Source organism: Filobasidium floriforme (genome assembly GCF_021052385.1).
Source record: "Filobasidium floriforme strain CBS 6241 chromosome Unknown HD553scaffold_25, whole genome shotgun sequence".
NCBI lineage: Eukaryota > Fungi > Basidiomycota > Tremellomycetes > Filobasidiales > Filobasidiaceae > Filobasidium > Filobasidium floriforme.
The window spans coordinates 396905-419155 of NW_025763646.1; the positions used below are offsets into that span (position 1 = coordinate 396905).

Here is a 22251-nt window from a genome sequence, read left to right on the forward strand (position 1 = left end):
CTTGGGATGGCGAAACCGATCGAAATCCTCACCGACCACAAAAACCTCGAGTATTTTGCCACCAACAAGCAGCTTAACCGTCGACAGATTCGATGGGCTGAAACATTGGCGGATTTCAACTTCTCGATTCGTTACCGACCCGGAACCAAGGGTGGTAAACCGGATTCGCTTACACGCCGACCGGATTACCACCCAGGTAGGGGAGGTATTAACTCTTTCGAACACAATCAGCCCAACTTCACTACGCTCTTGCCCAAAACCCTGTGGCTCAACAACATCAGGGATTCGGAACTCTACCGAAGGGCTGAAGAACAGGATTTGGCTGCGATGAACGAGTATATCCGCGAGATGGAAGCGAATCCAGAAAAAGGGGGAGATGGAGATCTCATCGACCGCATCATCAGCAAGGTAAAAACAATCGCGCTGACTGATGAATTCGCTTCCACGGCATTCAGAGCAATCTGGAAACAGGACGAAACGGATCTGGTTACCGGAAGCGAAGCCGCTTCGGACGAACAAATCTGGTCCTGGACCAAGAACGGAATTCTCAAATACAAGGACGCTATCTACGTCCCCGACTGCGAGAAGATCAAGCTCTGTGTACTGAAAGCACGACATGACGCCTCACTGGCTGGACATCCCGGGAGAGAAAGAACTATCGAACTTATCTCAAGGGATTACTACTGGAACGATTTGAGCAACTTCGTAAAGGCCTATGTTGCATCGTGCGAGGTTTGCCAACGGGACCGTACGAATCGACACAAGCCTTACGGTTTATTGAAGTCACTTTCGGTTCCGTTTAAACCGAATTCGGATCTTTCCATGGATCACGTGGAAGAACTACCAAATTCGGAAGGATTCAACTCGATACTGGTAATCACCGACCGATTCACCAAGCGAGTCAAGTTTGTCCCTACTACGACAACCTCTACAGCTAAGGACTTAGCCAAGATCTTCCTCAAAGAGGTCTTTACGCAGTATGGGTTACCCGACAGGATCGTTTCGGATCGGGGAAGCAAATTCACTTCGAAATTCTGGAAAGAATTTACCGCGCTTCTCGATATCTCGAGCGACCTGACTACAGCCTACCACCCTCAGAGTGACGGAGCTACTGAACGGGTCAACCAGTCTCTCGAGGGATTCCTTCGGCACTATAGCAGTTACCACCAAGATAACTGGGCGAATCTGCTTCCCTTAGCCGAATTCGTTTGCAACAACGCGAAGCATAGCGCTACCGGTATTTCTCCTTTCATGGCAACCTTTGGCTACGAACCACGATTCGACGTCAGTCTCGACAAACACAGGGCTGAATCTCTCGTCGCAAGGATCGAAGCTAGGGATATGAAAGAAGTTTGGGAACAGATGCGAGTACAGATGACTGCAGCTAACGAAAGAGCTGCCAAGTATTTCGACCAGAAACACCAAAACCCTCCCGAATTCACCGTAGGATCGAAGGTCTATGTTTCATCAAAATACATCGCGACCAAGCGACCTACCAAGAAGCTGGATCACAAGCGATACGGTCCCTACGAAATTATGGAAGCAATTTCGTCTCATGCGTACCGGATCCGCTTGCCGGCCACACTCAAGGTTCACAACGTCTTCCACATCGACATGTTGGAACCACATTACGAGAACCCATTTGGTGGGCGAGTACAGACTCCTGGACCAATTGTCGAATCTCCTCACGATGACGAGTATGAGGTCGAAGAGATTATCGACAGCAGGATCAGGAGACGCCAATTCGCGTACTTAATCAAATGGAAAGGCTATTCAGGACCTGAAGGACAAGATTGGGTACCCCTCGAAGATCTCAACAACACAGCAGAGGCACAAGAGGAGTTCCACGTTCGGTTCCCGACTAAGCCAAAGCCTCCGGGTTGGGAAGCGTAACTTTCCCGAATCCGCTTCATTGAACCGATCCCGGCTGGACCGAGATACGGATAAACATATGTTCTGAACTCTTCTGGATCTCGTCTCGGACTTCTCGCTCGCATAGGATTCATCGTATCAAACGACTCGGATTGAAAGAAAATACAAAACCCAAAAACAAATTATAGACGAAGCGGAACCGCTTCAATCCTTCTTGGCCCGCTTCGGCGGGCGACCATCATTCTCTTCCTCTTCCTCGTCCTCGTCCGGATCCGCTTCCTTCTGCTTCCCCTTGCCCTTCGGAGTCGACTTACCCCCCGACTTCTTCGAATCCTTCGGAGTCGATACGACTCCGGTCTTCCTCTTCTTGGGCGTGGGCGCCGGCAACGGGTTGATAACCCTCTTGAAGGCCGCGTCACCTTCCGCCGCGATCGCCTCCCGGACCTTGTCGAGGTCTTCCAAGGCCTTCGAGAGACCCTTCTTGATGCCCGCATCTTCGAGCATGTCGGCGTAGACCTGAATACGGTCTCTGGCCGATTGCTGCCAAATTCGGTTGCGTTAAAACAGATTCGGTTCGTTGAAACAAATTCGACTCACCATCTGCGCTTCCCATCGAGCTCGAGGAAGCAGACTACTCGTCGCCGGAGGAGTAGTCGGTTGTGCTGCATTAGCAGCAGCCGCGGTGTTGGGGCTGGGAACTCGGCCGGGAGGTTCCGGAATCGGCTGTCCGGTAAGCGAACACGTGTTTCGCCGACCAGTGCACTCCGCACAACCCTTCAAAGTCCCAGACTTGTCGTTCACCTTGGACCGACATCCCCAACTCAACTCCTCATCCCCGAGGCCCTCGCAGTCCTCGCACTTAGGGTCGTTCACGATACCCTCCTTGGCTTGAGCGCGAGCCAAGCGACGTGATTGCAACTACCGGAACGAACAAGATTTAGCCGAATCCGCTTGAACGCAAGCGAAACGAGCTTACCACCGCCCTCCTGGTCTTCACCTCGCTGGCCGTCCCAACTCGAGTCGAGAAAGGAGGCTCGCCGGGCCTCGCCTCGTGATCGATGATCTCTTGGTCGGTAGCGTTGACGATACCAGCGTGGGCTACAAAGCGGATTAGCTCGAAGCAAACGGTTTCGCTTAAACAATACGAATATTACTCACTATCCCACCACTCGGGCTCCGGCGTCGACGCCAACTCGTCGCCCTCAGTGCCGACCGTGCCGATGTTGATCACGCTCTCATCCCCAATGTCGATGATCGAGTCGGCCCCCTCGCTTTCGGCTAAAATCAAGCAAATCTGGTTCAGCGAAACGAGTTCGATCGACGGGTACCGAGTACGAACCAGCAAATTCAGGAGTCCCGAACGCTCTTTGATAGCGACTCTCGATCTGCCGTTCGTACGCTGACCCTGGAGACGCGTCGGGCGACTCACCCGGTACACCGCTGTCGCGGTAGTCCGAATCTGCATCCTCGGACGTCACCACCTTCTTCTTCTTCTTCTTCTTCTCCGACAGGTCGTCAAAGAAGTTGGCGGGCGCTGCACCCGTTCGCCGAGTCGGCTGTACGCCCTCGAAGTCGATGGGCCGAGCTGGAACGCGATTATCCAAATTAGCTTCGTCGAACCGGATCCGGTAGAAACCAAACAAAAACGCTTACCGGGTTCCGGGCTCACCGACCGTTGGCGCACAAGAGCCCCCCCCAAATCGATGTTCTCGACATCGACCCTCGCACCCGCCGATGCGGCTCCTCTCCCTCGACTCGACCTCGCGCTGTGTCGACCTTGTCGACTCCGCTGAATCGACCTCCCTCGAGGAGTCCTGGGCGGCGACACGACAGCTACAATTGGGCAAGAATAGATATAGTATCAGGTTACGAATTATCGATTCAGAATCCAAGCAGATTCGCTTTACTCACCCGCACTCGGCCCCGCAACCGGTTCCTCATCGACCGAATCTAAAGGTTGCCCGGTCATGGCAACATCCTCGCCCGATATCGGACGTCCAGTCGGCCTACGAGCTTCCCCGTAGAGCCCTTCCCGACGAGCCGGTTCACCACCTGCGAAGAACCCAACAAGTTCAGCGAAACGAAACCGCCTTTCGGAACCGAATCTGCTTACCTTCCAACCCCGATCGGGTCACCGACAGCCCCCTTATATTCGAGGCCAGGTTCTGGTCGACCTCGTCCGTGTCGTCCATATTGCGGAGTTCTTCGAAATCAAAAATTCCTCCGGAAAAGACTTGGTTGACTTCTACACACAAAGCGGAATTGGGTCAGTTTACGCAAAGGAACCGAATCGACTCGAATCGCACGAACGAGAAGCCGAGTCTCCTGGATTTACGGTCGAGGCTCGAGAAGGAGTCGAGCGTTCCTCAATCTTGGGAGATACGTCAGGAGACGGCATCGTTGAGTATCTTCGAGAAAGGAAGGGCACAATTCGCTTCAATCGAAACGGATCCGGCTTATACCCCCCACTCGACGCGAGTCGATGGGCCTTAGCGAAATGGAAAAATCGGTCGCCATCAAATAAAAACAAACGCGTCGTAGACAATCATCAAACAAATTGATGCGATCAATACTTGAAACACAATGGCTCGGGGCGCGCCATTCCGGAGGGGGATATACTGTTACGGGATCATCACGTGAGTCGACTACCGACACACAGGCTCGATCGACGGACATCAGCATACACCTAAGTCCGGCTCGACGAGGCGAATCCGATTCCCTCGGAGCAGATTCGGTCGCCCCTACTATTCGCCTTCACCATTCACCGAAACAACAAACCTTCCCGACACATATCACAAACAGGTACAGGGACCTCGAGGTACACGACAACTCTACTCAGGACCTCGACAACCTTACCCGACGTACCTAGGGACGAATGAGAACTCAAACTCGCCTTCTCTACCGAATCCGGTTGCTCTCGACAGGATTCGGCTGTTCGCCATCTCGTTCTTCCAGTTTCGCCATCTCTCGCCAATCTTTCTCTTGGGTCTTTTCAGTGTTCGCCAGCCTCGTCTACGTACTCGTCTCCGTATAAATAGCTAGAGGAACTTGACCGAATTCGATAGAGGACGCTCTGTAATAGTTAGAGGTCAAGTTCCGATATCACATTCAATACACGCCTATCTGACTTGTTACAACATCTTCAAGACGTGTTGCGGAGAGGTTACAACTCAAGGACGTCGCTAAGTATCTACGCTTCATCGTTTTACCTTAGACCGAATCTGGTACCTCACACCGAGTGATCACCTTCCTTATCCATACATCTCTGGATTCGTATCCCGCACCCGAACCCGCTTCATCTAAGCGAACTTGCGACATTCTCCCGACTACCTGCGATCGACCTTAAGCACCCTACGCCTTACGACTTAGGACCTATCGCCCATTAGCGACATCCGCCGTAACACCGGCGTATCGTCTAAGTCAGATATAGTTCCTTGTTTTTGCTTTTGTCTTTTATTGATCGACGATTGTCGATCCGTCTTCCGTCCCTGTGTTGGACCTTGTAATTACTTCCCGTCCCTGTCTAAGGTCGTTTCGTCTTTTGTGTAGGCAGACGTCCGTTCCTTCGATGTCGGTTTCCCCAACGTATCGTTCTTGATTTCGTCCTTGTACCTGTCACCTCCGGTGAGGTCGGTTACCTCGAATAACTTGACAAGGTCGATTTGTGAATCGCATGACGTGTCAAGTGTCGGGATGAACGAGATGACGGATGCTGAAGCGCGCGCGCGCTTGTCGATTCGTGTTTCGTGATTCGTCGCGCGTGATAACCTCCATGACGTGTCAAAGGCTGGTTGTAGACGGATCCGATGTCGAATCGTGTTTCGTGATACCTTGTCGTCGGGTGTTACTAGGTTCGTGACACCCGGTTCTTGATCGATTTCATCAGATCCCTGACTTCACCAGCGTACACAGGGTTCCCATGCCACGTTCCGTTCTCTCGCTGGTGCCAGAATTCGCCCTGAGGAAGCGTCGTTGCAATTGACGATGTCAGCACGGAACTCAATGAAAATGCAAGATCTTTCACTCACGTAGCACTGATTGCCGAACGTCTCTTGAAAGTATGCTCGCAACGCGGCCTTGATGCCATCGCATGTGTCTTTGCTGTGTGGCTTCGTACCATTCTTGCCTGAGACCCCGTGAGCGATGAACAGGTGAACACATCGGGCAGAACGTTCGCTCAAGACGTCTAGCGCTCCTTCGAGATTTGGGTCGCCAGGTTGTCGTGTTTTGTTAAAGAGGTCCAGCCATGTTCTACACCTCTTCATGTAGCCTTGATAGACCTTCTTTGTACCCTTAGCCCTCAGGTGAGACTGTACGATAGACTGCGAGGCCTCTAGAGCGGTCGAAGGGTCGATTCCTTCGTCGTGTCGAAGAGATCGACCCTTGTTGCCTTTACGGGCCTGTTTGGCGGCAACAATGACCTTTCGGGATGCACCTTTCTTTGCAGAGGGCTCTAGTAACTGCAAACTTGATGCCAGAGGCTGTGTATCGAAGGGGTTGTTGTATCCCCCTTGGCCCGACGAAAATGAAGGAATTTGCACTGAGGATCGGTCGTTGATCTCTTGGATGATGGTATCGCGGCCCAGATAGACTACCTCATCAGTCGATTGATCTGGCACGTCGACAAAGTCTAAGGGAAGGTCTAGTGGTCTTGAGAAGGGTTGCTGAAGGATATTTGGGAGGTTGTAAGGCTGGTATTGATCGAAAGGGAGTGTAGCGAAAGAGTCGTGGATTTCAGTCGACGTCGACGTCGACTGACCTGTAGGTCGGCTGTAGTATTGCTGACGATTGTAGGGGGTTCGTGATTGCTGGTACATGATGGCGTAGACGACGTTTAGGTGGTACTAGTAGTAAGACAGATGATGGAACGGTAGTATAGTAATAACGTCGATAACATGTCGAAATCGACTGATCGACTTCGACTGATCGACTTAGACGACTTCATCAACAGACGAACGTAAACAATTAATAAATAATAAGACACGTCATAAATCGCTGTTCTAGTTATTATGATAGCGCCAATTTACCTGAAATTACCTCCGAATTCACCGATCGATAAATCAACCCCCATCAAGGCTCCCTTTCTTCTCGTTTCATCTCTCCTCATTCTGTCGCCCCTCTCCTGCTGCCTGCTGCCTCCCCCACGCGTCATAACCAGTAACTAGCGCGGAACGTGGAGCCGAGACCAGGCAGCACAGGCAAGGGACCGAGGGGGATGACATGCCGGCATAGAAGTCTAATTTGTATCCGCCCGCTGCTCCCCTCGTGCCGCTGCCGCTGTCGTTGGTGCGGAATGGGAATATGGGGAAGCGAGCGAGCAAGTGCCAGCTGGAGCCAAAAGGGGGAAGGGGGGGAATTGTCAACATCAATCCCATCCTCGACGTCAACCTCTCCTGACCACGTAGAGAGATATCATCATCGTCCTCGTAACACTTACTGTCCTTTCTCCCCCCGACCTCGACCTCTTGTCGTAGAACTCACGAAAACACAAAAAAAGCAAATCAAACCTACCCGTCTTACTTTCATCAACCATGTCCAACCAACTCAAGCCCAGTGATGCCTCGAAGAGGAACCGTGGAAGCACCACTATCGTCAGTACAAAGGCCTTCCCGCTCTACCTCCTTTTGTCGCAGTGAAGGCGACTCGAGTGCTTGATGGCTGATTTGTCCAACGTGTTGTGGCCGTCCTCGTTCAGGACTTCCAAACCGCTAGCACTGGGTGAGTCTCTTTTGCAACGACACCACCTCTACCCTGACCTCGGAAGCTGATCCTTTCTCCTCTCATGTTCATCTTGATGCCTCGTCTACCGCACTCCCACCTCACCTCCTGAAACCTTGCACTTGCATTTCGTGTTTTCGAATCGTTATCGTCATCGTCATCTTCATCGTCAACGTCGTCTTCGTCGGAACCACACCGCAGTGTCGCCGCCAAGGCCATGCGCAACGAGCTCAACCGGATGGCCAACAACATCCAGGACCCCGAGGCCAAGCGGATTTTCGGGGCCGAGATGGAAGATTTCTTCTTGTTGTTCAACAGGTACTTGACGGAGAAGGCCAAGGGGGAGAAGATGTACGTTCAGAGTCCCAGTTTGAGTTTGAGGAATGGGGGGATCGTTTACTGACGCTCGATTTCGTCCCGCCTTCAACCTCAACCTCAACCTCAACCTCAACCTCAACCTCAACCTCAACCTCAACCTCAACCTCAACCTCAACCTCAACCTCAACCTCAACCTTAAAAAATCCAACCCCAACCTATAGCGAATGGGACAAAGTGAACTCTCCTCCCGCCGAGCGTATCCTGCCTTACCAGCAGCTCGACTCTCTCGACCCTAGCATGCTCGACAAGCTCGTCGTCCTCCGTCTGAACGGAGGATTGGGGACGACGATGGGCTGTCAGGGACCTAAATCGGTCATCGAGGTCAGGGACGGGTTGACCTTTTTGGACCTTTGTGTTAGGCAGATCGAGGTGAGTCGGCGTCGATGAGTTAGCGAGAGGTCTCGGTGGGCGGCGAGTAGAGCATGTAAGGGCTGGTGGCTGATACACATGTCTCCGATATCGTCTTTTCTTCGTTCCGGAATCGTCTTTTAGCACTTGAACGAGACTTACAACGTGTAAGCCTCTTCACCCCCATTTCTTTCCCAAGCGTATAATTCCGCTCTAACGGAAGAGCTCTCGCTGACACGACACAACACATCACCCTCTCTTAACATATCTTTTGACATCTCTTGCCCCTGCCTCCGTTTCGCATCCCAACAGCAACGTCCCGTTCATCTTGATGTCGAGTTTCAACACTGCCGATGATACCGACCGGGTCATCCAGAAGTACGGTAAGTCGGGTGTGGTTCGTGCTTGGGGATTCGTTTGCTCTTCAGAGTCTTTGCTGGCGGGTTTCGCTCTGGGTTCGATGCTGATCTAGGATTTGTCTACTTTTCCGCACCATTACCATGATCCCACTTCACGCCGCTTCGCTACATCGCGCTGCGCTCCCCGTCTCGACGCCACAGAGAACCACAACATCAACATCCTCACCTTCAACCAGTCCAAGTACCCCCGAGTCAACAGGGACACCTTGTTGCCCGTCGCCAAGGAGGCCGACTCGGACAATGCCGGGTTCTACCCTCCCGGACACGGAAACGTCTTGGACGCCCTCAAGTGAGTGGTTGCTGGGCAGGGGCAGAGGGTGTCGTGCATGTGTGTTCGTGCAGGCTGAACTTGATCGGTTTGCTACGTTCCACAGCAACTCGGGCTTGCTCGACCAATTGATCGCCGCTGGCAAGGAGTACATCTTTGTTTCCAACGTTGACAACTTGGGTGCCACCGTCGACTTGAACATTTACCAGCAGATGATCAACTCGCAGGCCGAGTACCTCATGGAGCTCACCGACAAGACCAAGGCCGACGTCAAGGGAGGTACCTTGATCGACTACGAGGGCAACCTCCGTCTGCTCGAAGTCGCCCAGGTGCCCTCGGATCACTTGGAAGAGTTCAAGAACGTCAACAAGTTCAAGATCTTCAACACCAACTCGGTGTGGATGAAGTTGACCGCGATGAAGCGCGTGTTGGACAACGACGAGTTGGACTTGGAGATCATTGTCAACAACAAGGTCACCCCCAAGGGAGAACCCGTCATCCAGCTCGAGACCGCCATCGGTGCCGCCATCAAGCACTTCAGGTGAGTGTCGAGCGCGGGGTTGCTATCTCATGGATTTCCGATCCGAGTTTACTGACGAGCGTCTGGGCCATGTCTGCTCGCTTGCTGCCGATAGGAACGCCATCGGAGTCAACGTCCCCCGATCCCGATTCTTGCCAGTCAAGTCGTGTTCCGACTTGCTCTTGATGTGAGTCCCTCGTCCTGGTCTTCTTGGAGTTGCCGTGTGAAGATGAGCTTGATCGCTGACTCCTGGGCTTTGCGGCCGAATCCATTTACAGCAAGTCTGGTCTCTACACTATGGAGCACGGACAGTTGACCATGGTGAGTCATTCGTCTCGCAGAGTAGTTTTCCTCGCGGTAGCGGACTGAGGGCTGACATGTGTCGGGTTTTCACTCCGTAATAGAACAAGGCCAGGCAGTTCTCGGGTACTCCCGTCATCAAGCTCGGTGAGCCATTTGCCACCACTCTCTGTCTATGTTCAAGGACGGTACGAACGGATTGCTTAATGTTCGCAATCGATGCTTTCAACTCGCAGGCGACCAATTCAAGAAGGTCTCCGACTTTGAGCGTCGTGTCAAGGGAGGTCTCAACATTGTCGAGCTCGACCACTTGACCGTCAACGTGAGTATCGTCTGCTCGCCGTCGCAACGAGACGATGAGTACTTCGGCTGACCTTGGGTCTCTACTCGTATTCGCGCTCGCGTTTCGCAGGGAGATGTGCATATCGGCAAGAACTGTACCTTCGCCGGTACCGTCATCATCAGTGAGTCCTTATAAATATTGAGACACTAGGATGACAAGATTGACGGATCTTGGCGCTTTCAGTTGCTACCGACGGTAACAAGATCACCATCCCTGACGGTTCCCGACTCGAGAACAGTATGTCGACCCGATTCGACCACTCCCTTCTATGTGAAGAGAGTGCTTACAGACTGTCAATCTTTTTGCGCTCACAGAGCTCGTCACCGGATCCCTTGCCATTATCGACCACTAGAGTGTGCGATCATTGTAGCTTGCGGTTGGCGTTCTTTTCCCGGGGGTTTTGACTTAATGCTTTTTATGCTCATTCATTTTGCCTGAATTGGTTGACTTGCATATATCGCTCAGTCTCGTCGTCTGGGTCAGAGGCTTCGATCTGATAGTGATATTGGTGTTTCGAATTTTGACGCCATATATAGCTCAATTCCTGAGACAAGATGGCGACGATTAGGCTGTCTGGATTGGAGAAGCTGACAGGCAGAAATGAGGTGATTGTGATAAGAGTCAAGCTGCGATTCGGTGAATGTCAGGAAGAAGATCTCGAGAAGATCGAAGCTTTCGAGGGTAGTGATATCGATCCAGATCTCTATGAATTTCGGCTATATGTGTGTTCAGAAGGAGGCCGCTGCCTCCGTTGTTGCCGCTACCGCCTCCACCACCCCCTCTATTGTTGCACAGACTTCTCCAACCACCGCCACCGTTGCACAGTACGGTCAGGCACTGGTTGTCCCCTCCGAGTGCTGGCACCGCCTATCACTTGACTTTGAGCCAAAGTATCTGCCGGTATTAAGTTATTCTTTATCAAAGATATCCGACCTCTTCTCCAGCTCGTAAATCCGGCTCTTTTGTTCGTTCTTGACCCAAGCTAATCCCTGGGCCAACTCATTATTGTGTCAACTCTAGCAACTTGTACTCCACCTACGGAACTCGACGCACACGACCAGACTTTGGGGCTGTTCTCACAAGACCAGTCAGATTATTCAGAGCCTAACGGTTATTGATGGGGATATCTGTATCAAGACCTCGGATGGCAAGACTGTCTTTGATAAGCAGTCGGAAATCATGGAAGTCGAACCTGTGTCAGAGGCGTTTGGGGATCTGAGAGAAACTTGGGCGCACAAGCGGCTGGAGGTCAGTCGATCAGCATCAGGCTTCGGCTGCGGCACCTGCTTACTCTGCTGCGGCACCGGCCTACCTTCCACACTCAGGGTGGTGTCGTCAAGTCAAGAGCTGCCGGAACCTTTACCATCGGACTACAGACACCATGAGTTTGAGACGATGCGCAATGACTACGGACAATCCAGATGTAGGGTGTTTCACTTCTGCTACTGGATCCCTGTGGGTCGGGACAAGACGGGTGAGATCTTCCGCTTCAGTCATCTGGTTTCGTTCGGAGCTAGGTAGCTAATCGTGAAGGTCCTCTTATTCACAGGTCTGTCCGTCTCTTCAGACATGTGTCCAGACTCTATTCGCTTCGAGGCTGTCTTGCAATTCGTCCAATCGTGCTGGGATTTCCAGGAGCGAGCCTCTGAAACGCTCGAACGCCTTGCCAACAAGGAACTTCTCAAGAAGCACCTCAGTATCATCCGCAAAGTTAAACGATGGGTCAGGGGATTCGGACCTTTCGGCCTGGATACAAGCTTCTTGGGAATGGCGGTACTACTCAACCTTCAGATCAAGACCCATCTTGACCTGGGCAATGATTGACGGGGGTTTGTGATCGTGTCTAATTGGGGTATATTCACTGGCGCAGATTTGGTCATTCATATCATGGGCAAACCATATCGGATCACGTACAAACCCGGCGACATGGTCACATTCAGATCCGCCATTATCCCACACGAGATCATGCCCTCTGAAGGTCACCGTTCAGCTATAGTTCTCTTCAGCAAATAGACACCATAAGCTGGATCCACAATTGCAACAAGCGGCCTTCTCATCCATATGCACGTGGAGAGGATGGAGACGAGCTGGACACCAACATCGAGGGCAAACAAACGCGGCGCAAGATTGGGAACGACGGAGAACCCCAGGTTATGAAACGGCGACGGGGAGGTTTCGGAGGGTAAGCGGTGGATGTAGTTTTCCTCAGAGTCAATGGTTCGCGGTAGCGCAACAAATTTTGCGGTAATGCGACATGTCTTATAGCTCGGCAGTGCACAGCTTCTTGCAGTAGCAGAAAACACGCTTTTCGTTCGTGTTTTAGAAAATAAGCCCACAAACCGCGCACAATGGTATCAGTGCAAGTGATGAAATTCCAGTATTTATCCAAGAAAAACAGACTCACTTGTCCAAATTATCGTAAGGCAAGATCCAGTATCAGCATCCAGGAGTAGATCGAAGACAAGTCCAGAATCAGGTCTAAACTCACGATATTGGGATTTAAAACAATGCTTCTCCATATCGTCGTGCTCTCTCTTCCTCGGCCCACATTGGAAGATTGAGGAACCTGGGATCAGCTCGATATGCAGTTATGTGGACAGACGTAGGTAGTCAAAGCCGAGCTCTCCAAATGACTTACGAGCGTTTCCCTTGGCCTCCAGCACCGACTCCAGCTCCGAACTCACAAAACGTCGTCGCTGCACCAGAAGCTTTATTGTAGAGATTATGGAGACGTACGGAGCCTTCCCAACACCTGATAGCTTGCAATGTATAGAGTTCACGATAAGAATCTCGATGGTGGGATTCGCTTGAACCAGCAGTATCTCGCTATTTCCCGAATACATAGTACTAGTACACCCTATACAAAGAATTCGACTTCATGTCCCAGGTTTTGAATTTCCGTCACAATACCCAATATATCCTGACTGCTCGCGCAGTGCAACATCCGCAGAAGTACTGCTGTCGATACGTGAACAATCACTGGTTGACCTTGCCCTTGCCAAACTCGACGAGCCAGTTTTCCATACTGTGCTCGATGGGCAGACCGTTCCCAGGCTGACTTTCTGGCATGGCCTTCTTCGAACCGGGAAGGGACCAAGTCTTTGACTTTTCGTCGTACACCCATCCTTTCATCGCATGAGGGACGTAGTCGGGACGCCCCATATCCTTCAACTTCTTCTGCCTTTCAATGACGGTGTAATGAACCGATTCGTTGGTTCGCCATCCTTTCTCGATGTCCTCCTCGGAGAGGTTCTGAGGGACACGGTCCTTGGGCTTGCCCATGACATCGTAGAGAAGCCCATGGCTGTCCTCGATCTCTTCGACTGCGTATCCATGTTCCTGCTTCTTCACCTCCTTGTTCCCAAACGAAAGACCCCACTCCCACGCTTTGGAGAACAAGTTCCGCTCGTCCTTGACAGCTTGTTTCTCCTTGACCTGGTCCGGCATATTATCCTTGGTAGCGTTTTTCCAGTCCTTCTTCTGAGCTTCCAGCTCGGCGTCGTCGAACGCCAAGTAAGGGCGGACAAGGTCGAGCATCCACGTATACGAGATCGAGGCGAGCTGTTCGGTGAAATCGCCTTCTCCGGCACTGGACGAGCTGCCGCCGCCGACGTTGATGTGAACGCCCGGGAACCAGCACTGAACGAGCTCAGTAACAGAGTTCTTGCTCGGTCTAACCTTCCAGACCGAGGGATGGAAAGATTCCCGTTGATCGTCCAGAGCCAGAGCTTGGAAAGCGTGCAAGACCCCTACGGTACCACACCTGATCAATACACGGTTGCAATCGGAAAATTTCAGGCTACCGTTACTCACTACGATTCAAAGCAACATCGTGGAATTGGTACGGTTTGCGATGTTCGGTGTGCTCTCGTCGCCAGACGTGTCCCATGGCAGGCACCCCGAGCGCGCCGACAGTGTCCCATACGCCAATAACCTTGATCTCCTGAGTATGGCGATCGACGACAACCCGATTGTGCTCTGGGGCGGTAAACTCCTTCCAATCGTCGGTCTCACCAAAGGCAGGCTCGAAGACCCCCTTGGAGACGTACGCGGAATATTTCTGGATGAACTTTCGCATGGCCGATGGTCGGAGGATTCCGACCTCGTTGACCAGACCGGCCGTGGCTCGAGCGGTAAAGGCTCCGCGAGAGAAGCCGAAAAAGTAGAGCTGATCGCCGGGGGTAAAGTTGTTGACGATAAAGTTGTAGGCTTCAATGACGTTCTCGAGCAATCCCGAACCGCTTCCACCTGTTCGTAAAGGTTCGCCCACATCAGAACCGACGGATAAAGCAACTTTCACAAGGGTCGGAGACTGACCTTGAATAGCGCTCATGACCATGCCGATGGCTCCGGTGCCTACTCCGGCATCATAGTAGACTACCTGCTGGTATTCTTGGCCATTCTCCGTGCCAGCTGAAGCCAGAATCTGGCATAGCTTTGCGACATTGGACGCAGCACCGGTCTTGCGGTCGAGTCCGGTAGCGGACTGCCACGTCCCGTCGCAACAGATGATGATACGCTTCGGCTTGGCGGTGCAAGGCTGTGAGATTGATTTCGACATGGTTCTTGTTGTCGAGAAGCGATGATGATAATAGGCTGAAGACACAGACTTTGAACTGTCAAGGTGATCGTGCGGTCTATATATTTTGTGACCAGGCGAATGAATGGTCAAGTGGTCAAGTGACCTGTATGAATCTCGGCGCGGACAAAGTGTCTCGGATGCTGAAACGCGAGAGAAGCTTCTATTCGTCAGGCACCCGGGATGGCGGGCTCGGAAGCGAAATAGAGTTTGGCTTTCTGACAAAAAGTAACGAGAGCTTGTTTCGATGTGCAGGTACGGTCGAACGATCGCTCACAATCGCTTGAATCCGTAGCAAATGGCCACTGCATACCAAGGGATCAGATGCCGAGCGAATACGAGCCGATTTTCGTCAAAACATACAGCCAGGCACTTGAACCTGGATGTGAAACGAGCGGGCCCGGTTTCAGAAGCCTCGGCGAAACCGGACCGGCGTACACATTGCGTTTGGGGTACAGTCGACGATAGTCTGGTTGGTGATCGGAATCTGAGGTCATAGACGAGGACTGGAATACGGCATACACTTGTCTAAATCCGATAAAATACTTTACAACCGACCTCGATAAACCCAAAATCAAACCCATTGTACAACCGGTGGAATAGCCACCCGAATGGGTCCTCGCACCCGTCTTCCGCCTCGCATCCACATTCTGAGCAGACATCGCTCGCACTCTGATCAAATGTCACTCGCACTCTGAGCAAACGTCTCCTCGATCGCACACGCAAGACGTGTAGCAACAACACCACGACCTCAACAATTTCCTCCATCCATCTCGGATCGAATGCAGGACCCCTCCGAGCTAGGCGGCCGGTACTGCTACCTTTGCAGGCGCCTGATAGTCTATGTGGGCGTGAAGCTCTCCCACGACGTCGCCACCGTTGGCAACGTCTTCTTGTATAGCGCCGACTGACCGGCTGTGACTGAGATGCCTCTTGATGCCTTCGTCCGGTACATTGCCCTTGGAGAGACCGTGGTCGTGATGGCGGTGTTCATGTCGAAATGCCGGTACCGACACCGAGCCCGAAATTCCTCGGTTTACTTTGACCGGCAATAACCCGCTGGTCTTGCGGAGGTTGTTGTGGTGCTTGAACGCTGTAGCATCGCCTTCCTCTGTGAGGAGGAATTCCCAGTCGAAAGGCTGTCTCCAGATTCCCAAGTCGTCTGCTTTGAAAGCGCCACTGGCATCCCATTTTTGGAAACCGAGGTTGACGGTCTTGCTGGCTTTCCAGCAACCTTCTCCGTGGAAAGCTTCGTGAAGACCGTCAAATATCCCCTTCCATTCGGTTTGGTTCTTGTTCCATCCTCCAGCCCGTAAGAACGTTCGCTTGAGCCTTCGCATTTCGTCCACCGCGATCACAGCGGCTCGAGGTCTCTCAACCGTGCCGTCTTCTTCATAAGCGGTGAGGAGGTCCTTCAGCAAGTCTTGCTGCAACGACATGACCTTGGCGTGGTTTCCTTCGGCAGCATAGAGAGCCGAAAGGAGGTGGAACATCTCCACTGTCGTAGGGTCGAAGCGTCCCCATACGCGCTGCAGGTTGTAACAGATATCTATACACAAGTCGATCGCGAGAGCGCGTTTCGGCAGGGTGAAGCGGACTTCCACAAGGCGGCGACCGATCGCGACAATGGTGGAAGAAGACCATGATGATCGCGCATGACGTGAGGTCCATAAGGAGGACAGGATGATCTGGAGAGTGCAAAGAACACGTCAACGATGTCAGAGAAGACATTGGTTGACCGAACGCAAGCGCTTACCTCCAGAGCCTCGTAGTTTCCGTTCTGTCCTAGCACGCCACACACTTCGTTCACCAACTCGATCGACATGCTAGTAAAGTCGACTTCGACCGTCTGCATACCCTCAAGCGCCTCCTTGAGAATGACGGCAGAGAGCTTGAGCATACGCTTTCGTACGCTGGTGTCTGTGCATCTTTGGATACGACGCTTTCCAGCGAGGTAACATGCGATTTGGAAGGCGACCATGATCCCACGTTGCGTCTTAAAGCTCTCGTATTCGTGCATGAATTTGTCGAGATAGACGGCAAAGTCGTAAGCTTCTGTAAAGCTGCCTCGGTTGACGCAACCCAGGATCCGAGCGCTCATGATCGTCAACACCGAGTAGCTCTTCTCTTCTTGGCCGAGTTCTCCCAAGCAGACGAGGAAGAAGACTCGGAAATGGTCCGTAGTCTCCTTGATCTTAAGGAAAGCCGCGAAACCTTGGAGGATCTCGATCTCGAGCGCCTTGTACTCTTCGTGCCGTTCGTGAGATCGGTAGAACAAGGCCAATCGACAGCCGTGTCCGAAAGCCACAGAGTATTTTCCTCCCGTCTTGATCGCGCGGGCGTATGACTGGTAAAGAATCGTCTCAGTCACCAAGAGCGCCATGACTTCGGAGAAGTGACTGTGGCTCTCGAAGCCGTGTAGCGTCTGTTCGAACGCCACCAGAAATGCGTATGCACGTCGGTCGATACCCTTTAGCGAAAAATTGACCGTTGTCGTAATTGTGTAGTCTTCCTTGATCAGTTGATGCCGCATCTCCTTGAGCATGGTCAGAGCTAGTTCTTTGCGCTCGATCTTGATGTAAAGCTTGGCGATCGTCTGCGCAGCCTCGAAAAGCGTCTCGGAATGAGATTCTTTGGTCATGATGTGACTGACGCATTCCGACAGCAATTCCATTGCCTGAGTGATCGTCTCCTCTGTCTTGACGGACACGAAGGCTTCGATCGTTTCCTGGAGTTGAAGCAAGCTCTGGCTGGACGAGTAACTGTGCTTGGCGACTGTCTTCTTGAACTCTTCCTTGTAAATGACGAGTCCCTTGAAGGTGGTACTGCTCTTCTTGGTATAGAGTTTGGCGAGGCGCTCTCGAGACTGAGTGATCTTTTTCAGCGTTGCAGTCGAAACGGTGGTAGTGGTCTTGGTCGGCGTCGTAGTCTTGATGACCTCTTCATACAGGGTGATGGCTTTCTGCACGTACTCCTCCTTGCGTTCGTAAACAGAAGCCAGGTTGAGAGTAGCCCGGATGGTCGTTTCTTGATGTAGACCAAAGATGGTTACGCATCGGGACCGATAGGTTTCCGACACCTCGAGGCAGACCGAGTACGCCACGCGCAGCTTGACATCCAGCACCTCGAAATACTCGTTGAATATCTCCTCCACCAACAGTCCGGTCCAGTCGTATCCTTCCGTGCAGATCGTGAACGTCTTCCACAAGAGCCCGTAAAAGTGACGAGCCGAGTCCCACGCGCAGGTCTCCCGATGGATACGACACAGCGCAAGAGTCGCCTCGATTCCCGCGCGTATGATGATGCCGGTACTGGTTGTGTAGATAGTGACGATCTCCTTGTAGTAAGTCTCGGCGAGAACCATGTTGCGAAGCTCGGTGCAATAGCGTGCCAAACGATAGAGCGTACCGATAGTAATATCGTGGTCGTGTTTGCAGGATTTCTGAATCGTGTACAGTTGAACCAGGATGTCCAGGGCTTTTTCGAACTGATAGGTCGTTTCGTAGAATTTAATCAGCTCGTTAGCAGCATGAATGAGCACTTCATCATGCGCATGAAGATGGCCTTTGCAAGCTTGGAACATGCGGACGTAAATCTTTTCAGCTCTGGTGACCTGTTTGGTGTGAAAGTAGCACTGGGCCATGCGCCTGGCGAGCACAAAGGACTGCGCTCGAGCGTGTCCGCACATCTCTACCTTGCCCTGCGTGAACAGCGACTTCCATACGGTCTCGAGAGATTTTCGGCAAATGGTCAGTGCCTCGTGCCATTGCTTCTTTTCAATGTGTATGGTGCACAGAGTCTCGGCGATCTTGGTGATTGACGTATACACCGAGACGGAGACTGAGCTGGTAGTTGTCGATTTCGTCTCACTCGAGCGAGAAACTTCGGTGGTGGTCTCCGTTTCGATGGTCGTCACGGACTCAAGACTCGATTCGAAGATTTCTTCCAAGATCTCGGTAATCTCTTCGGTTTCTTCGCTGGAATACTCCGATGTTGAAGTCAAGGTCATCCGCGTTTCGACAATCTCTTGTATGGTCTCGGTCAAACTAATAGAACACTCGATAGCCAGGGTTGACGTCAAGGTCTGGGTCCGCTTGCAATAAGAGTGAATCGATTGGAAGATGCTCTTGGCAACTGTCAATACCTTGCACTGCTTGAGCGTGCGCCCAACGACGAGGATGCTTCTCAATACCACTTCGGAGCAGATGGTTGTCTCGCTGGAGATCATCTCCTTGTATTCTGACCAGACTCCGATTAGGATCCCCTTGACCTCTTCCGTTCGCTCGTAGCGAATCAAGAACTCGCTATAGTGGATGGCGACTTGGATCTTGCGCTCGAGCAGGATTGTCGTGCACTCGTGTTGCACGGCGTGGGAGATGGATTGCCACAATTCGACCAGGATCTGTTCCGCCTTCGTGCATTCGCCGATCGATTCGTAGTATCGGATGATGCTCAGAGCAGCGGTAATAACCGAAAACTCTGACAAGGACAGATGTCGTCGACAGTACTCGTAGTTTTCGATCTCGAGCAAGGTGATTTCCTCGTACATCTTGCACTCGGTCAAGACCTTGATCAGAATTGTGTAGCTCTCCACCGTGTGCTCGTGTGCGCGGTCAAAATGCTCGATGCACATGCGGAAGAGATCCCTCTGGATGACGACGGCCAAGTCGACCGCCTTGATGTCCAAATAGTACTGTACCAGTAGTCGGGTGTATTTGATGGTGATACCGTCAGATGCCCCGTGAGTATGCTTACAGAACTTCATGAGATAGATGAGCAGTTCTTCTCGGCGTATCGCCACGTCCGACCCCTTGATGATCGTGACCGTGCCGTGACAGTCGATATAGCCCATAGCTAGGAATGCAACCAGGTGACTCGACGTGCCGAACATGCCGTGACCGATCTTGTAGGCCTCGTAGAAGATACCGCATGCCATTTCGAGCTTGTGAAGGCGTTGGTAGCCATGAGCGAGGCTGATCATCGTCTGGAGGAGACATTCCTTGGCGTCTGCAGCGAGCAGTCGGCGGACGGACAATGCCACTTCGTGACGGCTGACGGCTTCGGACATTGACCATTGCGTCTCCCAGCATGTATACTCCAACACAGCCAGAGTTGTTGAAGTGGAAAAGCATCGCTTGAAATCGTTTGTCAAAGCGTGCTTTCCACCCTTGCCCCACAGTGTCGAATTTTGAAAATGTACGACCCAATAACGGGCGACGTACTCGAGGCATTCGTGCTTCTGGAACATGCCGAGCATCACATCTCTCGAGAGGTGTTCTTTCGAAGGGACCATACGGTCCGCAAGGCAGAGCCGAGCGTAAGCCATGCACCTGATGGCCAAGTCCGTGTTGGCCGGTTGCCGGGAGGGTAGACCTTGGATTTGGCCATCGAACTCCATGATAATCTTGCGGATGGCGTGGTGGCGGAAGCGGACGACGCCATTGCGGACCACGATGAGAGGTCCGATGCAGCGAACGATTTCGTCCTCGATGTTGCCGAGTCGAGTCGATCTAGCTGGCTTGCTGATGTCGATGCTCAAGAACGCCTTCAACTCGGCGGTGGTAAAGGGTCTTCTCGCTGCTGAGATCCAGGCAAGGACGGCTTGAGTGTCTTGAGACTGCAGGTTCAAGCCATTCAGCAATAGCCGGACGAGGTCGTTGGTGTTCTTGGGGAGCTTTCGCAAGGTAGCCTTGACACCTTGTAGGCTGGCCTCGCGCTGAAGGACCTCGATCGCAATCTTTGCCCACAAGAAGGATCCATCCGCAAATGACAAGAGTCCATCGACGATCTCCTGTAGCGCTGGGCCGTGAGCCAAAGCGGACAGGCTTGATGCCATGAGCTTGGTTCTGATGACCTTTTCAACATCTGCCACGATGTGCTGCTCTTCGATCTTGAACAAGCGAACGTGGTGCTTGCCGGCCTTGGCTACGGGCCTACTCAATACGATTGCTCGAATTTTAGCTCCTTGGACAGCGCTGGCGGCGACCGCTTCGTTGATCCTCTCGAGCGCCTTGACGTCGGCACCATCTGTGCCCACCACCTGATCGAGTCCGTCGATAACGATCATGGTGTTCCTGTTTCGACACGCCATAGTCGCCGCCAGCGTCTTCCATAGCGCGTCTTCCGTCTTGACATTGTCGTGATCGCAATCACGCATGATCCGGGCCATTCGAGTGTAGAACTCAACATCCCCAACACTGCGGTCTAGCAACTGCAGGAGTAGGTTCTTGACAATGCTAAGGGACGACCTCTCGCTCTTGATATCGGCGTACACGGCGAACGATAAGACGTCGTAGGCCTTCGGACCTCGGCTTCGCCTAAGCCTTTCAACGATCCATTCCGAGATAACGCTCTTACCGAAACCAGGTTGACCGGTGACGAGGAACGTCTTATCAGAGCTTTGCGTGAAGCCACGTAGGTGTTGGTCGAACCATTCGCACGAGTATTCCTCGCGCTTGCTTCGGGATCCAAGCCGGTTCGACAGGAGCATCTCGATGACCCGGTCGTTAGGCGATAGGAAGCGCCTGATCTCTTCGATACCGATTCCAATAACACCGCTCTGAGAGAGCTGGTACGTCCACATGGCTTCAGAGATGGTATGTTGACACCCGAAAAATGCCTCGGTAATGGTACCAAAGACGACGTGAAAGTCGGAAGCTGTGATGACAAGCCTGCGGGTAGAGTAGTAGGCGGCAACTTCGGCGACCATGTGGATCAAATGCCCAAAAGTTTCACCGAGCGCACGTCGGATGTGCACGCTAGCTGAAAACATCTTGTCGTTGGACGAGAGCTCAACCAGGACCATCCCGGCGTTGTAAAATACCACAAAGACCTGCTCGAGGACGACGATATGGGACGATCCGAGCTCGAGCAAGATCCTGCAGTTGGACCAGATCGTCTTGGCGGCTTCTTGATCGTATGCGACTGAGCCTCGCATGCAAGTCTCGTAATTGGCTACCGAACTGGCGAAGAACTCCGCCCACTAGAGTACCCTGTCCCACTTGCTACCCTTGTGAGGCATGCGTCTGAGCCGGAGGGATGCGACAAAGTCGAGGAAGCCCTCCACAGTGCCAGCGTGTTCGAGCATATGGTCAAATTCGGTCGAGTGCTGATTGTGGTGGTGGTGTCCGTAGTGGTGTTCAGTCGTCGTCGAAGCATGACGAGTGATGGTTACAGTCTCATTGTGATGACTTTCGTGCTCATGTTGGTGATGATGATGGTGATCACCGTTGACAACGGCGCCATTGACGGCTGGCTTATCGTCCGGGAATTTGGAGATGACCGTATCCATCTTGATCGGCGGCAACCGCGTCACGACAGTCAATTCGTCGGGCATGCTAGAAGAGCCCAAAGATCAAACTCGTGAGCGATTGGCGGTGTCTCGTTGTGGATCCGAGGTAGACTTACCCGATCGTGTCTTCTACCGGAGATCGTGGTTGTCGCGATGTGCCGAAAGGTGAGAGGATGTATGAAGACTTTCTGAGTCCTAGCATCAAAGGCAAGCTA

General features: G+C 52.5%; 4 protein-coding genes across 4 annotated transcripts; 1 reads left to right on the plus strand and 3 right to left on the minus strand.

The window, feature by feature from the left end:
* Positions 1-5378: 5378 nt before the first annotated feature.
* Positions 5379-6689, minus strand: HD553DRAFT_326582 (uncharacterized protein; the record flags this gene model as incomplete). Its single annotated transcript, XM_046181718.1, has 3 exons — positions 5379-5740; positions 5773-5830; positions 5901-6689. 3 exons carry the CDS (start codon positions 6687-6689, stop codon positions 5379-5381), a joined length of 1209 nt encoding a protein of 402 aa, XP_046033388.1.
* Positions 6690-7247: 558 nt separating this feature from the next.
* On the plus strand, positions 7248-10883 carry HD553DRAFT_318759 (UTP--glucose-1-phosphate uridylyltransferase family). Its single transcript, XM_046180932.1, has 15 exons — positions 7248-7463; positions 7568-7590; positions 7792-7941; positions 8130-8337; positions 8461-8483; positions 8629-8699; positions 8877-9024; positions 9110-9544; positions 9639-9710; positions 9802-9844; positions 9928-9970; positions 10060-10145; positions 10236-10287; positions 10350-10403; positions 10481-10883. Exons 1-15 carry the CDS (start codon positions 7404-7406, stop codon positions 10516-10518), a joined length of 1506 nt encoding a protein of 501 aa, XP_046033389.1. The 5' UTR covers positions 7248-7403; the 3' UTR covers positions 10519-10883.
* Positions 10884-12954: 2071 nt separating this feature from the next.
* HD553DRAFT_289222 (uncharacterized protein) lies at positions 12955-14747 on the minus strand. Its single transcript, XM_046178317.1, has 3 exons — positions 14484-14747; positions 13980-14414; positions 12955-13915 (listed from the first exon to the last, which is right to left on the minus strand). Exons 1-3 carry the CDS (start codon positions 14725-14727, stop codon positions 13143-13145), a joined length of 1452 nt encoding a protein of 483 aa, XP_046033390.1. The 5' UTR covers positions 14728-14747; the 3' UTR covers positions 12955-13142.
* Positions 14748-15394: 647 nt separating this feature from the next.
* HD553DRAFT_135358 (uncharacterized protein) lies at positions 15395-21935 on the minus strand. Its single transcript, XM_046176623.1, has 2 exons — positions 16502-21935; positions 15395-16433 (listed from the first exon to the last, which is right to left on the minus strand). The coding sequence occupies exons 1-2, from the start codon at positions 21680-21682 to the stop codon at positions 15546-15548; spliced, it is 6069 nt and encodes a 2022-aa protein (XP_046033391.1). The 5' UTR covers positions 21683-21935; the 3' UTR covers positions 15395-15545.
* Positions 21936-22251: the final 316 nt, after the last annotated feature.

What these genes read in the sequence shown, in the direction of transcription:
- HD553DRAFT_135358 (XM_046176623.1), bottom strand. Translation starts at nt 21,682, where the DNA reads ATGCGAGGCTCAGTCGCATACGATCAAGAAGCCGCCAAGACGATCTGG. An exon ending in GAAACTACGAGGCTCTGGAG is followed by an intron (nt 16,434 to 16,501) that starts GTAAGCGCTTGC and finishes TGCACTCTCCAG; the next exon opens with ATCATCCTGTCCTCCTTATG.
- HD553DRAFT_318759 (XM_046180932.1), top strand. Translation starts at nt 7,404, where the DNA reads ATGTCCAACCAACTCAAGCCCAGTGATGCCTCGAAGAGGAACCGTGGA. An exon ending in TTCCAAACCGCTAGCACTGG is followed by an intron (nt 7,591 to 7,791) that starts GTGAGTCTCTTT and finishes ACCACACCGCAG; the next exon opens with TGTCGCCGCCAAGGCCATGC. An exon ending in AAGGCCAAGGGGGAGAAGAT is followed by an intron (nt 7,942 to 8,129) that starts GTACGTTCAGAG and finishes CCCAACCTATAG; the next exon opens with CGAATGGGACAAAGTGAACT.
- HD553DRAFT_289222 (XM_046178317.1), bottom strand. Translation starts at nt 14,727, where the DNA reads ATGTCGAAATCAATCTCACAGCCTTGCACCGCCAAGCCGAAGCGTATC. An exon ending in GGTCATGAGCGCTATTCAAG is followed by an intron (nt 14,415 to 14,483) that starts GTCAGTCTCCGA and finishes CTTTACGAACAG; the next exon opens with GTGGAAGCGGTTCGGGATTG. An exon ending in CGATGTTGCTTTGAATCGTA is followed by an intron (nt 13,916 to 13,979) that starts GTGAGTAACGGT and finishes GTGGTACCGTAG; the next exon opens with GGGTCTTGCACGCTTTCCAA.